This window comes from Argiope bruennichi, chromosome 5 (genome assembly GCF_947563725.1).
Source record: "Argiope bruennichi chromosome 5, qqArgBrue1.1, whole genome shotgun sequence".
In the NCBI taxonomy this organism is placed as follows: domain Eukaryota; kingdom Metazoa; phylum Arthropoda; class Arachnida; order Araneae; family Araneidae; genus Argiope; species Argiope bruennichi.
In genome coordinates this window covers 112,501,852-112,520,735 of record NC_079155.1, presented here as the reverse complement: position 1 = coordinate 112,520,735, position 18,884 = coordinate 112,501,852, and the positions used below count along the sequence as shown (strand labels likewise).

Below are 18,884 nucleotides of genomic sequence, written 5' to 3'. Positions count from 1 at the left end.
TTACCCTTAAAAAAATACTTTCGTAGAAGAATCGAATGCCCGTTCGGACGCATGAGGGGAAAGGGGGGGGGAGAAATGTGCTCCGGAAAGACACAACAATGAACGTCGATTAAGGTCGCGTGTCTTCTCCAATCCTGGAGGGTTGCCAACTCCGGAAAACGCACCCAATGAATAAAAAAAATAAGTACAAATAAATAAAACGGCCACAAATGCCTTACTGTTCGAGTCACAGTGGTTCAAGTCACAAAGCACGTGCTGCCGAGGGAAAAAAAAAGAAAGAAATATTTTTATTACTCCCTACGTCCCTGTTTGTTCTGTGAGGGTGTTTCCTGTTCGCTGTGGTGTTGGAATAAAGTTAAAAAATAAAAACCTGCACCACATTTGCTAATGATGTTGTTGACATTAAAAAGTAACGACTTGCGAGTAAAAATGAGTTTTGCGGTCTCTTAACAAAAAGGCTCGTAACCTAAGGGTAAGGGGTCGTGTGGTGGCGGTTTCTATTCGACTGCAAAAATATAACTAAACATTTCTTACTGGATCGGTTTAAACGTACGTTTTTGTAGCAGAATCATTTTACTGACTAAAGCAATTTAGAAACAAATTTCACCGCCATCGTCAAAAAAAGAAAATAAAAAGAAAGTATAGTTAATTAATTGCTCTTAGATTTAAATCCTATCCGTGTATATTGCATAATCAAAGATAAGGTGGGTGCGTTTTTTTTTTTTTTTTTTTTTTTTTTTTGCAAAATTTTTAATCAGAGCTTCTAATAGCGAGTTTTCGACGGGAAAAAAATTGATTAAAAAGGTATTATCCTAAATAAGAAACAAATGTTTTTTAACAGAACGCAAATTTCTGAATTATAAACTGTTAGGATAATAGTAATACTGTGTGAAGTAAAATTGTTCAAGCTTTTATATCTTTCCTTACACTCATTTAATAATTACGTATTTTAAAAAAAAAACTAATGTCTGCTTAAATATAATTATGTATGCACGTTAATGTTGCATAACTATAATAAATAAATAAAACATTTGCAAAAATGCGAAAATCAGCCAATAAATCATTAATCCTTGATTAAATTGAAATGTAGAAATTAAATTGACTTTTTTTTTTAATCTCATAATGTGCATTAGCAAGGGTCGCAAAATATCTAAATCCTATTCCAAAGATTTTTATTTATTTCCTATTGGCAATTTTTTTCGATTGTAAAATAATCTTTAATCTCCAAGGTAAAAATGCTCAGGAAAATAAAAATTGATTGCCGAGGGAAGAAAAGAAATTTAATATAATAATTTGTTATTATCCAATAAAAATTTTAAAAGTAAGGTATAATATTCGTAGTCATTTTTGCTGAATGGCCGATTAGTGTTTGTGAAAGAATGTATTTGTAGTTCTAGTTTCCAGACTTCTAATGACGTTCAAATTTTCTTTTACAGCTTCATATAAAATCTTCAACAGATAAATGCATTTAAAAAAAATATATCTTTTAAAAAAATGACAAAATTGCTTTAAAAGAAAGAATTCTTTGTGTTCTTTTTAAAACATAAAAAAAAGGCCTTAATACCTTCTTATTAATTCATTTAGTTTTATATTTTTAGAGACTTTTTATTTTAACCAGTTTTTTTTAATATTCTACCAAGCTTAAGCAAATTTAAAACATTTTTATGTTTTAAAAAAGCAGAAAATGAACGTGATCCATCAGTTTCCATTTTATTTTGAATTTGTTTTCGAAGCCATTAAGTAAAGACCATTGTGACACGAGTTAAAGAATACTTTTCGATAAATATTTCTGTTAATTTTTGTTTTCTGTGAGAGGAACTAAACGAAACGATTTCCTGTCAAAAGAACGAAAATAAAAGAGTAAATAAATCTATAGTTTATTTTATCTTAAACGGATTAACTACTGCTCCGGCAAAATAATTCATTTGCTTTTTCCATGCATACCTCATTTTTCAGAATGTTTTGTTGACCAGAGCGAAATTGGTTTAAAAAGAGAAAGTGGCGGAAAATATCGCTTCAGGTTTTTAAGTAGCCTATCCTTTTAGAAGCTAATTGACTTTTTGTAATTACTTTAACTACACGTGAAATTGGCCTTGCTACATTCTAATACTTAGAGCAAAAATTATAAACAACGCTAATTCCCAGCCCTGATCCTACCATTAATCATGAGGAAGTAAATGGGTTCTGGCAGTAGGATATGTGTAAGTGATACGTTCTTTACCTCGTTAAAAACTTTTTAACGGAAAAGAATTTCCAAAAGCGTTTGTTTTCAAAGAAAAATGAGGCAACAAAGTATTCAGTCTTTGTCTTTCTTTCTCTTTTTTTAAGTTCTCGCGTACATGCTAAAATTTAAAGAAAAAGTTAAATTGGCATTTGTAAAATAATGCTTTGGGAAATCAGTCAAATTGTCGTTGAAATATTGTTTTATCAGCGGACTGTAGAGGAAAAATTCTGTATTAAATTTTTATTTCCTATTTCAGAGCACTTATTGGTAGAAGCAAAATGTTCGAAAAGTGGTTTTAAAAAAAATTATGGGACAATATTACATTTTATTGGGAAATTGCTACTTAATATATCCTTTAAGTAACGATGCTCTCATTGTTGCTTAAACTGTTATCTTAATTTTTCTGTTCTTTATTTAACTGTTATCTTTATTGGTGCTATTTAGATTAATAAAGGATTATAGCATTTCGTAAATTCGGTGTTGGTTCCGAATTCAAATTTTTAAAAATATAATCAGTTTTTCATGAGTTGCCAATTGTTGAAAATTTAATGATTTTTTAAAACAAATCTTTTTCTCTCATCTGTTTCAAATATGCATAAAAAGATAACATGTATGCGAGATAGTTCTTGAATCTCCTTCCGGTGGGAGCGCATATGTAAAAGATAAACTAGAGGGAAATTTCATTAATTATTTTATTTAAAAAAAAGTCTAATTGTGTTAAAAAAATAATGTAGGTGGAATCAATAATTCTATTCTTCATTCGAAAAAAATAGCGTATCTAGAAAATATGCGCGACTTTTCATGGTGGTATAGAGGAAAGTATCCCTTTCTATGGCTATGAAAAGAATGCTTACCACCATTTTTATCAGTCTTTGTATGAAGTTATGTAGATTGACATAAGTTGTCACAAATTTTTCATTAATATTGAAACTTAGATATATCAATTCGTTATCTCACACAAAATGATGTGTTGATTTGTTGTTTAGTTATTAATTAACCAAATTAAATTAAATTTATTTAATGAGCTTAACTGTATCACTTTTCTTTATCCAATCTTATGGCTAGAAAAAATGACCTTCTAAAAAGTTAAACAACACTGTGTATTCTGTTTTTAGTATGCCTGCAATTCAGCTCTTTTGCTATTTTTCAGCGAATAGTTTATAATCCCATACATTCTTAGTTTAGGGGAATAAAATCTTTTCCTCCTTTTTAAATCAAATCCTTCCTGCTTATATTTAAATCCATATACACTGAAATTTTTCAAATAAATATCGGAATAACATTATGGATCTGTGAAGATTTATAAAGCAGCGAATATGCATGAAAAATAAATATTAAAATAACGCTTCATGAATACAGAGAATACTGTTGCCATTACTTGAATAGTTTTATTCATCACATTGGAGGATAACTGGGATTTTTGGTTTCATATCGGAAAAAAGATATTCGCAGATTATCATAAGAGTCGATGGTATGAAAATTCAATTTAAATCTTCATAAATGTCTCTTGAAATGATAACAAATAATAAAATTCTTTATAATAAAAATTTCATCCGTAGGTAGATTTTAAATAAACATTAAAATCTTATATTTAAGGATTCAGTTGTCAAAAAGGAGCATTTAAATGGATTGTCAAAATGCTCTTAAGCATGGTTTCTTGATTTTATGGCCATGTACCACTAATGGTGCATGGCACTATATCTGACAATGCAATGTGCCAATAATAATACATTATTTTAAACAAAAAATGTAAATGAATATTCGAAATGAATATAAAATGGCACTTCTCGCTTAAATTGACGCCAATGGCGGCCACAATACTGGCCGTATATTAAGATACTATACTAGATCATGTTTCAATTTAAGAAAGAAAAGTCAGTTTTTAGATTGCTATTAATTGTTTTCCTGAAAAGAATCTGGCCCAATTGACGATCCTTTTATATGGCATTTTGTATAATATTGTGGAATTATTAAATGGGGCTCTTTCTTGGCTTCGGAACCAGACGTTTGCGATTTCAAAATCGTCGTTAATGTGAGAATCCTATTTCGTATATCAAACACAGTTTCAAAATTGAAATTTGGTGAGTGCAATACCAGTTGAAGTCTCATCATTTTCATATAAACAGGTTCAATATGAAATAATTCATCCTAGATCATTCTCTTATAGCTTCAAAATACCAACTCTTTGAATATATGCATTAAAATTATTACATTATCTGCTTATTTTAAGTTTTTAGTTTTAATTAAATACTCTATAGTAGTATGGCACCGTAATGACTCTTTCTGAAGAATGGGAAATCCAAAGTGGTCAAAAGCTTCATTTTTCAAACTATTTTTAAAGATTTTTCAAACAAAGCAGTCAAGTAGAATTGAAAATTCTTTATTGTGCCTTTCCTCTTTTCTGACCGTTCAACGCTTGAAAATGTAGTTGTAAAATCATTTTGACTTGGAATGTTTCCAGTAAAATTCGTTCCATAATTATTTGCTGTTGGATCTTTTTATTTAGCGTTTAATGCTCCATTTTTTTTTAAATTTGATATCCTGTTAATGGCTTTCGCTTGTCCTTATAGCTTGGTAGGTAAATTTATGTGGCTGGAGGTTCACAAGTTCAAGTCCGTGGTACACCATATACATACCTTCTCAGATCTGTTGTGCATTTAATTCATCAATATGAGATACTCTTCAATTATAGTGTGGCATGGAAATTTGAAGAATGAGAGGTGCTTCTTTTCACCATCGTTCAATTCTTCCAACTTCCATTCAAAACCAGGTCTATCAAAAAATAGTCCAACTATTTTCAAAATGGGACGGGTTGTGATTTTATTGACCCGATCACATCGTGCCGGTGCGTGCATCGAATTATTGCTTTTCTTATAAACTGAAATTAAACCATTCTAGTACGCTGTAATTCGATGCAAAAATAACCCACAGGCATTTAAAGTAATGAACTGAATCGGCAAGATATTCTCGAAGCAGAAAGTATCATCTATTTAAATTATAAAAAAGCACAACAGTTAAAGCAGGGGTGGGAATTAAATCGATTGCGATCGACTGGTGGACCACCACGACATTTTGGGGTGACCACCTTTATTAAGACCTAAGAGGCGCATATTAAAAGAAACAAATTTATGAAAACACCAACGGCTATTTGAAAAAGTCCGCCCACCCCTGAATTTAAAGGGTTAAACTAATTTTCCAATTTCAATATTGCAATAAATCGAATGGAAATTTAATCGACCGACTTAAGAAACATTGATCAAGGGCTATCACTTCTTACCTATATTTTTAACAAACTTTGTACCATTCTTCTGCGGAATGTGGGTGGGGGCGGGGCACAACCGAGCGAAAAGGGGCGTCGTCTCTGGAGGTGTTTTCCTTCGCCTATCGTTAAAGAGAGCATTACCATGCGTCTTCCCGAATGACACCTTTTCTCAGAATTTTTTCTCCTTCTCTGTCATCGTTTTTTTACTATTTATTCCACTTTTCCCCGTGTTACAACACCGAACTTTCCTATATGGAATTGATCGAATGTGTTAGTGGTTTTTGCCTTTCTATGTTTCGAAATATAGAAATGTTTATATATTGGAGTCATTGCTTTAAATTATGCCACATTTAATAAAACATACAATGGATTGGCCTCTGTTCACCTGATCTTACTCTCTACGATAAATTCTTGTGGAATATATTAGACACAATTTTGGAGGACAATGATGGTCCGACGATTTTTGATGCTTGTGCATCCTTTCTGATGATGATGCACTATGGAGAGTAACTGAAAATTTCATTCTTCGTATATGCCATTTCTGTGCTGTAAGAAAACATAAAACAGATGATTTTTCTGTTAGTATTTTTGCAATGTAATTCTTATACGACCTCCCCCCCCCCCATCATTTCCACTCCAAAACAAGATGTTTTGCAAGTAATATTTAACTAAACTATTTCAACACAATCTAAATACTCTTTAATAATAAAATCTGGCATTCTATAAATTGTTATTCCATTGCCCCTGTAAATTAGATAAAAGTACAAAATTAAATTTCCCAGAAAATGTTTTTAAACAAATGTGAGATTCTTAATAACTTGCCTGATTAATAATCTGGCTCCAGCTGTAAAATATGCATGAATCGATTGTGATACAGTTGTTTACAAAACAATTTATAGCCCTTTTTTTTTTTCTTGTAAAATACTGTATAGCGCCACCTATTTTCAGTTTTAGGATTAATTTTTAAACTTCTGTATCAAATTTTTACGTCTTTCTTAATAAATCTACCGCTTGTTTTCATTCCTCTATCAATTGACTTTTTAAAGCTATTTAATTTTTAAATGAATGAGTACTTTGTAGTACACGCTGTTATTCTATAAAATTTTTCCATTATAATTTTTTTTCTCCATATTTTGTAACCAAATCATCCCCTTTGATCATGATTTCATGTTGCTGTGCGGTATATTAACTTTTCATTAATGCACTGTTATTGTAAACTATGTATCCATCCTTCTAATTGTGTTGGATCTGACATTCAACTACGTGCCTGTTTTGTGTCTGCAGATCAAAGTGCAACCCCTTTGTCGCACCTCCTTTTGTTGATTCATCACACAAGAATGCCTTTGTGTCCGATGTGAAAGTTAAGCAAGCTCCCTTAGCTTCCAGAGGGCGTTTCTCGTGTGTATGCGGAATTCTTAAGCCTCGTTAATAAATATTGAGAACAGGCTGTCTCTGTTTTGAAAACTGGATTATCCTGGAGCCATCTCATCACACATAATGTGCGCTTCTATTGATTGTTCCCCCCTCGTCTGAGAGCCTGGGCTTTTGTCTATTTGTTAAAACTCGTAACTATTACCTGCGAATACATTTCGCGTTACTATGGCAACAGCCAGATATTATAAATTAATATTCTCTCCGATGTGTGTAAACATAATTCCGTGTACTTATGTGCGAAATCATTATTTCCCGTAAATGATATTGCATAAGTAGTAGAACATATCCTTTAATAATTATCAGAATCTTTTCTATTTTCTGTAAATTCTAAGTGTACTCTGTGTGTGTATCGTAGATGAAATTACGTTATTGAGGAATGTGTGAAAGAATTAATGTTTGAAAAGAATTAATGTTTCACAGTTACTGCTGTTTCTTCCATTAATATAAAAGGATTAGCTGATTCATCCAACATTTTTCGGGAGTAAAATACTTATGTCTAATATCTGTAATGTAAAAACTATGTTTTGCGCAAAATTCTTTTATCGTCTGATTTTTTTTAATTAAAAGAAGAATATCGTTTGCACGAATTCTTCTAGAATTTACTAATGTGTTCTGACAAACATTTTTATGTATTTTTATTCTTCAACAATTAAAAGTATTGTGATTGCGTATAAATTTAATTTGGAAAAAATTATTAAATATAATGGAATAAATAGTATAGAAATAAAGTTAGTCACTGGATTCCTTAACTTTAATAGTATGTTGTAAAAATAGTTTTTATGAGGTAAAAAAATGACTGCCAGGAATAGAATACCTTTAAATGAAAGCTGGTATGTCATCAATACAAAATCACGTTTTTATTATATATTTTTGGGGAAAGATTTTTCTGAATTATTGCTTATGGTAACATTTTGAATATGAATTTCTTTTTTAATTAAAGAAATAGCATTTACAGTCTGTCGAAAATATATAGTTTGCATTTCTATCGGTGATATATTCGTTAATATTCTTAATTTGCATTCTGAATATATGCTATATGAAATGTAAGATATTAATTTATTTAGTATAATATAAACATGTTACTCTGGTGTATAATATTAATATGAGGACCTCTGTAAATTAAATTTGTATTATTTACCATATCTAAATTGTACTGTCAAGTTTTAATGGCCGTCGGTATGGAAACAAGTACAAGATAAATTTAACGTAGCATTGTATAACTGATTGGTTAAAAGGTGTGCTGATTGTAATTCTCATGTTTTTTCGGTTGGTTGACATTATTAAATTAATATTATTTATTGGAAGGGGGCTAGTTGATCGCTGAAGGAGTGTAGTTTATTATTTGTTAATACCAAACGATGATCAGGAAAAAAAAAAGATTAAATTTCCCTAATAATAATTTAGATCTTAATATTTAAGTATTTGATCATTCAGTATCGTGTAGTCCTTGATCATAAGTAGTTTTTAGTATCCCCCCCCTCTGAGATTTGCTAGGATTTTTTTTTTTTTTAAGACTTCTTATGTCTTTATAGAAGAGATACTTTTTAGTGAAATTTCTAGTAATCGGATTTTTATCTCTCTAAAAAAAATCTGGTATTATTTCCAGAAATGAAAAGGTCAATAACCTTAGAATATACGTTAAAATAAATGCTAATGATTCGAACTGTTCGTGCAAATATTATTTTCAGTTGCGATGGAATCACAAAAGTTAGGGGGCACCCAGATGCGCTTCTTCCTGCGGAAAACAGTTATAAATAGTCAATAGAAGGCCCTTCTTTTAAAATTCGACATCTGCATCATGCCTCTTCTCTCGCCAATTAGAACTTCCGGCTTTTCAGCCTCCTGTTACCCTCCTCTCCTCAGTCCACGATCTCTCCTGTTTCTCTTTCAATGAAGCTGTTCGTGCTAAAAGTTCCACGCTCAATTAACCGCCTGGTGGGGATGTTTTGATCTCCCCTTAAAAAAAAAAAATCAAGAATAAAAACTAAGCATGTATATTCATCACTTTAGTAACGATGGTTCGTGTGTGTGTGTGTTTTTTAATCCTTTGAAACCGAACCCTATCCTTGAACCTAGTGCCTCAAACAGGGTTCTTTCGTTTTCCACAGAATGACAGTTCTCCCATTGTTTATATTTACACTATTAAGTGTTGGGCTGTAGTGCATGGAATCTCGATGTGTTGATTATTACTTCCTGGTAATTCGGAGTCCGTGTTCTAAGAACTTTCTAATTGGTTCGATATTTCTTTTTCCACTTTCATAAATATTCAGTGTTATTTGTTCCGTTCGCATCGTGTGAAATATGTCTATAATGAAATCGTAATGTTTCTGAGAATTGGAATGGAAAGTGTTCTGAATGAAATGATATGGCTTTTTTTTTTTTGTGTGTGTGTGTTAATGAGACTGGATGATAAAAATAAAAAAAATTCTAGCATATGTATGCATTTTGTAAAATGCAGTATGTCGGAAAATAGTAGTATTTACCTCAGGGAAGTCTTTATGGTATTTGCACTCAAAACAATAGAATTCGTGAGTAAGCTGTAGTGCATGGAATCTCGATGTTCAAATTTGTACTTAAATTTCTGCATTGTAAACATTTGACTTTGACTTACTATAGTTGATGAAAAATATCCCTCCACCCCCTGAACTAGTTTCTTTCGAATTCGGAGGAAATTTTCGCACCGCGATTTTCTTGTATACTTAAAAACAATTTAGCACATCTTCTGTTCGGTTTTCATTCCGTCTACTTTTGCATCTTCTGAACTTATGGCGGACTGGGATTGTATAGAAACCTCAAAGGTGCAACTTATCCGCATGCGTGAATGCCTCTCTGCATGACTGTGGCGTGTATGCGCATTTTGTGCTTTTTAATATAATGAGGAAAATTAAGTATGCTTTCTCGATTCCCTTCACATCGATTTAATCCAAAAGTTAACACAGAACTACAATTTTGATCTTAAAATGGCGTGCAAAATTTTATTTATCTAAATCATTGTGTTTTAAACTATCACATGCGTATTGAATTTTCATATTCACAGACCAACAAATACCCCCCCCCCTCCCCCTAATAGATTTGATCTCAAATTACATACACACCTGCAATTTGTTGATAATATCGGCATATGAAATTTCATCTATGTAGCTCATTGCGGTTTTGAATTACCATAGTTATCTGGTTCCACTTGCATATGGAAAGACAGACATCCCTTCGACGGATCTCATTTTTATTTTTTTGAAATTTTGTTCAAGATATACAAATATGAAGTATTATATAAAATAATATTACACACCTAATTTCATCGCTCTTCCTCAGCGTGTTTTTAATTTTCATGTTCATGGATAGAGCGACATTCAGACAGGCATTATTCCAAAAAGTATTTTTCGGATTCGGAAGAAATTGGAAACGTTAAAATTTGTCAAAATCTCGAGTCAATTACAGAATTTTTAGATTGTACGCTTCGCGTGCGAGAAAGTAAAAGTAGCTACATGTCATCGTTTTAAAGATTCATAACCATTGAGAATTCAATTAAAAATCAATATATGGCGACCAAATTTATTATGTCATTCGACTTATTTAATTGCCAACTTAATTCAGTTAATTTGATTCAATGAATATCTATCTGAACTACACAATTACATAAATTCATTATTAAAAGACAAAGATATTACGCTAAACTTTTCTGATAAGGACGCTAATTATCTGTTATCGTATTTGTATTCAGATATTTCAATTCATATATTTTGCTAATTCGATTGAGGTTAAAATTAAACTGGTCGAATGTCTTGCCCCCTCTCCCCCCTTTTCTCTTTTTATACTGTCTGGGGGGGGGGATGTTCCAAACCGTTTCGTCTTCCTTTTTAAATAAATAAACTAGCTACCTTCGGTGATCATTTGTTCGCCGGACATCTATCTATTTAATATGATTGGCAAAACCAAATAGCCAGCACAAAAACTTTACAAATTTCACCATTTTTATTTCGTTGGAAATCAATGATACGAATAGTCTTATAAAGGTCATATAATTTATATGAAATCAGTAACATCTTTCTTTCGAAAACCGATCATTTTTGAGAGAGATTAAAAGGCATTATTATACTGCACATTCTATGTAGGAAAAATTTTTAACAAAATTCCTTAATCATCATCACTGAATTATCTCATGTACCGATTTCGTCAACTTTTATTTCATATAAAAGCCCATAAACACTAGCTAGATATGTTATCAAATTTTGTGTGCCTCTTCTACCTCCATTTTCTAGAGATATTCGAAATGAAAATTAGATTGGGCTTTCAATCTCTACAACCAAATAATTTCATCAATATCCATCACTACCTTTGTTTTTAATTTTGCTATTTATTTCATCAGTCTATGTCACCAATTAATTTTCCTTTCGGAAACAGAAGATGGAGGAATACAGGCTTATCTAGAAGTCAAGATATTTCATATGAAATAAAAATTTCTAAATTCGGTACTGTGGTTTTGGCTGACGAACTTTACCAGGTGATTTCCCATAAAAACTGTACGACAAATTAGTGTTTTCCCAATTTATCTTGAAAAAGGAAGAAGGAAAAGAGCAAGTAACTTTGGTTTGATGCATCTGGGAGCTAGTTATACATTTTCTTATAAAATAAAGTTTTTTGAAATCGGTTCTGTGGTTTAGTGCTTTTGAATTTCTTTGAAGGATTGCCTTAAGGAAAGTTTTGTATTTCGATGTCTTTCCAAAATGAAGGGTATCGGACGGCAGTCAACTATTGATAACATATCTAGATATCTTCAGGTTTCATATGAAACAAAAATCGGCGAAATCAACCTAGTTGTCAAGCGTCTAATTCGTTCTTTTTTATATATATTGTTTTAAATATATAGATAGTTCGTATTAAAAAAAACAATTAAATAGATTTAACTTTGAAAATTAACTCTCAGAGTATTCTCCTTCCCAGTTTTAATTATAAAAGAAAATATTCACCTAGTTTTAATGAATAATAACTATTCATAATTGTAATCCCTTTGAAAAGTCTTGATACCCGTCATTTCATTTATATAATACTTCAATCTTTTCTGCCAATTATAAAATTATGACTTGACATTCCTGATTAGCCACACCCATTCTCAGTTTTCGATGTCATTGGTTGACTCCTTTCCCTTTCCTATAGTAAATTGAGTGTACCGAACTGATATTCAGAAATTTTTGTCAAGTGTATTAAGTATGCAATACAATCGGCTGTAATGAAAATTCATATTTACATAGTTATATTTAGCTGTTGAGAGTTTTGATACACGATATCGACCTTTATAAGCGGCCCCGGTGTTATTCATTGAAATTATTACTGTTGTAACTATTACTGGTATAATTGTTTCGAATACCGCTTTTCTAAATAAGTGATTGCTTCATTGTTAAATAAGCATAGTGATACAAATTTCAATGATATGCTGCTGAAACTGAAAGTGTTGGCATGTAAATTGATATCGTATCATTTAGAGATGTAACTTAATTTTAAATGAAGACTCATTTCAGCGCAGCTCCTTCGCTTTTCATATTCTTCACACTTAAACATGTTATACATAAAATGTTCTGATTTTATAATTATTTTGATCATTAATGGTAGCTTTAATTATTTATTGTAGGCTGTATTGCTTTATCTTTTTTTAAAAAAAATGTTAAGCAATTACATTTACTTCTCGGAATTAATTCAATGCTATTTTTTCTTTGTAGGAATATTGTGTATAACTTGAGTCTTGATACACTACAAGAAAGGAAAGTAAGTTGCATGTGTATTGTCTACTAGTAAGAACTTTGATAATAATGCTGTACAGTATATATTACATAATTCTTTATTACATTCATTTGTATGTTTCAAATTAATTTCAAATTAAATATATTCCAGCCCTGTTTGTTATTAGTGGGATTTAAAAATAATTCAATAAAAATATAGCTTTATATTTGAATAGAATTATATTTATTATTATATTTAAATTTCTCATATATTGTTAAAAAATTCAGAACATCTTAAAAGAGTTTATTACTAACTTCATTGTTATTCTTTCGTTTTTTTATAGAGATTGGAGTGGTATTCTAGTGATGATGACATCAATATGTGTAAAATGAAAGGAAAATCTGAGGTGAGAAAATCAGAAGTTTAACTACATATTATTGTAAATTTATGATTATATTCCTCATTTTTAAATTTCTTGTATCATATTTTTGCATGGCAACAGTTATTTTATTTTATTCATTTTTATTTAAATATATGCTGTTGGCATCATATTTTTATTTTTGTTAGTTTTTGTTCTTCCTTCATTTTTTCTTTCCAAACGATGCAGGGTATAATAGTTATATATTATTTAATGAAGAAGAAATTATTATTATTTATATTCTCCTAAGCTTTATCGATTTAGCATTATAAATACCTTCACATATAATTTTATAAATTTTATAACTGTTATATTATTATTTTTTTATTTATTTAATTGCTAGTACAGAAGAATTTTCTAGTTTTACTATGTTCCTAATATCTTTTTAACAATAATAATATTAAGCAGGATTACAATATTTTAATGCATGCTTTTATTCTCTTCAGTTTTTCGGAGGTAGCTCTTTAAGTGCTGTGTAATCATAACTAAAGGAGTACGATTTAAACCCATTTAACTTTGGTAGTTTTCAAACCTTTATCTGTAATGTAGGGGATTTTTTAAAGTGTTGGGTAATGGATGTCAAGAAATAAAATTACAATATTTTTTAATTAAAAAATTTGAAATATTTCGTTTCTATACTCAGATAATATATTATTTTTCCGTTGGAATTTGCACTTTAAATTTTTTCTTGTTGTTTTAAAAAAAATGTAATTGTAATTTCTTTTATCATATTATCGCATAGCATATTTTATGATTTAATTTAGCCTTGTTTAATTTTGATTGTACTACTAATATGCTTAAATTTATCTTAACATTTTAGGAGGAATGCCAAAATTATATTAGAGTTTTAGCTAGGAAGTCAGAAGATACCCTTCTTGTTTGTGGTACAAATGCCTTTAAACCAATCTGTCGGCATTACCTACAGGTATAGTATTTCTTTTAGAAAATAAATTTTGTTGCTATTAAGTTTGTCGCAGATCATATTTCATAATTTTTTTTTTTATTATTATTATTTAAAATAATTCTTCAGTACGTGTTGTATATCTTCAAACTAATGAATCTAAAAACATCTTCAGTTGATATATATATTAAACTTTTCAGTTTGAATAATTAATTATTTGATAACTGAAACTGTTTCCAAATAACTGCAAAAAACATCTTGGAATATTAATTACTTATTAATTGATTATATAATTTTTCATTGACAGGTCTTATAGAATAATAATTTTTAACGTTAGATATGTTTGAAATTTTTATTTGTTTGTAAAGTTTCATAATAATTAAATACTTATATTTAATGGTAAATAAATAATTAAAATTTCTGGTTAGTTTTTCAAGAAATTTATTGCATTATTTTTAAACAAATAGTTTTAATATAAATTAATAAAACATATAATATTCACAAAATTACTAAAATGAAAAAAAAAAAAGATCATTAAAATAAGTCATTAGCAGGTTAATTAAAAAGTTTTGAAATGTGAAATAAATTGACCATTTATTAAAAAGGTTGTAGTGCCTTATCATATGTATTACCTATGGTTGCAAAACGTCAAAATCTACCACTGTTTATATCTTTATCGTGTAACTCAGCATTCGTGAAGTATTTTTAAGCATGAAATTATTGTAGGCACTAATACTGTGTTATTATTAACCTTACGCTTCTGTTTATTTATTTATTTTTACACGATTCTTTTTAATGAAGTTGAGTTCCATGACATGACAGTGCCATTAAAAACTTAAACTTCTGAGTAATCTATTTCAAATCACACTTTAATTTTTACAATAAAATAATTCCACTTTTTACTCCTTATGTAAATTGTATAGATAACAAACAATATCTTTCTTGCTTATCTTTTTGCAGTAAGGAAGAAAAATCAAGTAATTAATTATATGATGAAATAATAAAGACAATTTGAATTTCATTGTAGCAATGATAACTATTTTTGAAAATTTTGTAAAATATTATTTTTAAAATTTGTCAACATTCTGGTGAAATTTAAGGGACAAAAATTTTTATCATTATAATTTTTTGAATTTCATAGTGGTGCAAAAATCAGTTTTCTGCAATAATACTTTTGGGAATTTCTACGGGTGAATACCAAAATCTCTCCTTTCTTTTAAGTAATTAAAATTTTAGAAAAATAGTTTAAGAGGCACTTTATCACTCTTGTAAAAGTACATTTGTGTGAAATTCGATAGCAATATGTAAAACTGTAGCCTATAAAATACCAGCAGATGCATATTCTTTTTTATTATTAGCAGCCATAATATGTGAAAAGTTATTTCATTTGAACTGATTTTCAAATATCTTAGTGTTATGCAAATAGATAAACCAATTTTAGAATATTAAACCAATATTTAGCATCAGAAATTGTAGTTTTATGTAAGTGATAATATCATCTTTTTTTATTAGTATTTGTTTCAGTGATAATAAATATTTAACCCCTTTAGGATGCCGATTACACTATTGTAAAAGAAGCATCAGGAGAAGGTCTTTGTCCTTATGATCCCAACCATAACAGCACAGCTATATTTGCAGGTAAATTCAGTATTCAGAACATTTCTTCCCAATCATTTCACTGTCCCATCACTGCACATCTTCACCCTATAATTTCAAGCAATTTCTTCAGTTGCATGGCCTCTTCTTTATTATTATTTTTTATTATTCAGCATTCTTTTCCCTTCATTATTTCTTTACGCCTCAGAAACATATGTTCTTTGTACACTATACAATTTTCCTGTCTTGATTCATTCTCTTCTTTTTTTAAAAAAAAAAAGTGTTTGAATGATTGAGAAACCTTTTTGTATATGTGTATGTGTGTGTATCGAAAGCTTATATATAAATTTTTACTAAAAAATTTATTGCTTATGTTATTTTAAAGATAAATTTTTACATAATATTTACTGGAGTTAGATGATAAGATTTATTTTATTTTGAATGCTGCTTAAAGATATCTTGATACCTGCTTATTCATTGAATGAATTTCCTAAAAAGTTATTTAAAGATACTACTACTACTAAAGATACTATTACTACTACTACTACTACTACTACTATAGAAATCAATCGCACATTCTTATTTTGACTTTATTACAAGGAGTGTTGTAGATCAGAATTGACATTTCGACTTAAAAATTTGAGAATTGTACTTTGATTTCTCTGAGGATTTGTCTTGTAAGTCCGATGCAAGTTAAAACAGCTGTTGTCTATCAGATGTCCTCATGTTTATATAGATATTTTGATAGCAAGATTCTCTCCTCAGCACATGACTACTGTTCTAAATTACGGTTTCATGATGGCCTTATTATAACCATAAAGCAAGACATTAATACAACGAAAAAATATTTTTAAAAATTGATTAAATTTTTTGTAAGCCATGCTAATATTTTATCTGTTAAAAGTCAAAAGCATGGTTTTATTTTCATGTTTGACAACTGCTGAATAGATTCTTCCTGCTTTACCATCTTTATATTACATACAAATTCAAAATTTTTTTTGAATTAAACTTTAATTTGATGAAAGCATAAGTAGAAAAGTCACTTCAAGCATTTGAAAATCAATCCTTATGTTTAAAAGATGTCGTCAATTTTTAGGTGTATGCGATTGTGTTTGCTGTTTTGTCTAACGGTAATTCATCATGTATTCAAATAATTTGCTTTTAATGTTTAATAATATATAAAGGAATAAATAAATTTATAGAATCATTTATTTGGATTGACTGTTTAAATTTAATATTTCTTTAACTTATTTGAATGTGTGCTAGAGAGTGAGCGTGTGTTGTTTCTATTCCTTCCAAAGTCCTTGAACCCATATGTAAGTTTTATATTCATCAAAACTGCATATTTCATCATTTCTTATTTCTTTTGCCATGCCATCCATTTCTAAGGACCATTAAAAGACAGAAAAGGTAGTAGTCACAGTCCACATATAGTATCATTCCATTTATATTATATGCAGAAATCTTTGATTTTAAAAGTGATGCTTTATATTTTATTTTATTTTGTGCTTTTCAGTACTTTTAAAGCTTAATATATTCTGCTTTTCTTTTGCCATTAGAAGGAACTTTTTCATTTGATTTGGTACTTCAAAATATTAAAGTAAGATACTTAATACCAAAGGGCTGTTTCTGGATCTTTAATATATAAGCTGGCTGTCTATTATGTTAGATGAAAAGTTTCTTCAATTTTTGTGTAGTTTATTATAAGCTTTAATCTTTAAAAAAAATAGTGATAAGATATTTAGTATTTATAAAATAGCTACTATTTGTGACCATAATTCTTAAAGTTTTTTAAACTCATTAATCTCTGTAAATCTTTAGCTTTTATTGCAAAAAACACTTTTTGTACAAAAGATAAAAAAAATTAGGCTTTTTAAGTTTCTGATAGCTCATAAACATTGCCCATTTATTCTAAGAATGAAAATGTTCTATTCCCAAATAGGTCTTTGTTATTTACTGATAGTCTTGATGTCATAATTAAATTAGCATAGCTTGATTCTCTCCAGTGTATGCTTAGATATGGATTCAGTATTTCTTCAATCTCACATTATGCTACCAATGTACCTGCATTTGTATGATTCAAAAGTTAGGAGAAAAGAGTAGGGTAGGATTAACTCCTCGGGTAGAACCTGGTATAAAGTTGGCTTGTTGAGCCTCAAAGCAAATTTCAAACTTCAAAATTATAATTATTACATTATCTAGATAGAACCAGTAACAACTTAAAGAATACAAGATAATTGTAAATAATTAACTTATTTTTATGAACATTAATAAATCAATGAATAATCATTGATAGTTGAATACAATCAGTAGTTGATTCATAAACTTATTATAATATTTTTATTATTGTGATGTTGAAAAGCAAGACTTGACAATACTTTTTTTATTTTATTGTATGCTGGAAAAGTGCATCAAATCTGCATCAGTTAACGATTTTCTTCAATCCATTTGCAAAAAAAGTATCCCATATTATATACAATTTTAATATTTTAAAAAATGTAGCACATTTGTTGAAGACTAAAGCTGTGTAATTAAGGCCAACTATCTTTTACTGTAATAAAACTAAAAAGCATCCAATCTTTCTTTAGATTAGTTCACATGTATTCCAAGAAAATGTTTAAATGTATGTATATTAAAACTTTGCAAAACTAGTCAATGATGCAGGACCTTGTGCAGTCCACACCATTTACATGTCCTTTAAATCAGCCCTGCACTTAGATATGATCCTTGTCATTTGACTAGGATTTAAATTTAAGCTTTGTCTCAAAATAGCCTTTTGACTTACTTGTCCAAGCATGTCTAAATGGCCAGACATCATTTACAATGATCTATTTCTGTATTTTAAATAATCTCAAATCTATGTAAATTACTTTTGAATTATTAATGTTATTGTTAGTTCAATTTTTCAAGTAACCAGTCTTCAGATGTTTGTAAATCAATGTAATATTAAAAGAGGAAAGATATTTCTGCCAGGAACAGCCTTAATAAATGTTATTATTAATATATGTGTGCATTTTTTGACAGATTATTAAATTACAGTTTCATTACTGAATAGTATATTGTGCAAAAAGTTAATAGTATGTATATACAAACTATTTAAATTCTGGAATTTTTTAATTTTTTTGTTCTAGATATTTTATTTCTGTAAAATATTTCCTAAGATGAATTAATCCTGTGTTTTTGAATAAAGGTCTAAAGTATTCTTAATAAATGAAAAAGAGCTGTATCAATTTTTAAAATCTGTGAAATATCTTTTATTCAACATCTGTAAAGAAAAGAGCATATGTTATCTTGAAAGCCTGTCTGTAGTTTAAACATTCATCCAACTTGCAGA

At 29.3% G+C, this 18,884-nt stretch overlaps 1 protein-coding gene across 7 annotated transcripts in view; it reads left to right on the top strand.

The window, feature by feature from the left end:
• Window positions 1-18,884, top strand: part of LOC129968510 (semaphorin-1A-like) — a 210,645-nt gene that overhangs the window by 174,187 nt on the left and 17,574 nt on the right. For 5 of the 7 annotated variants that reach the window (XM_056082471.1, XM_056082475.1, XM_056082474.1 and 2 more), the window contains exons 4-8: window positions 12,635-12,680; window positions 12,979-13,041; window positions 13,874-13,978; window positions 15,505-15,592; window positions 16,940-16,960. In XM_056082471.1, the coding sequence (XP_055938446.1) occupies window positions 12,635-12,680; window positions 12,979-13,041; window positions 13,874-13,978; window positions 15,505-15,592; window positions 16,940-16,960 (323 nt within the window). The remainder of the gene's footprint in view (window positions 1-12,634; window positions 12,681-12,978; window positions 13,042-13,873; window positions 13,979-15,504; window positions 15,593-16,939; window positions 16,961-18,884) is intronic. The other 2 variants (XM_056082476.1, XM_056082473.1) reach the window with 1 other exon arrangement.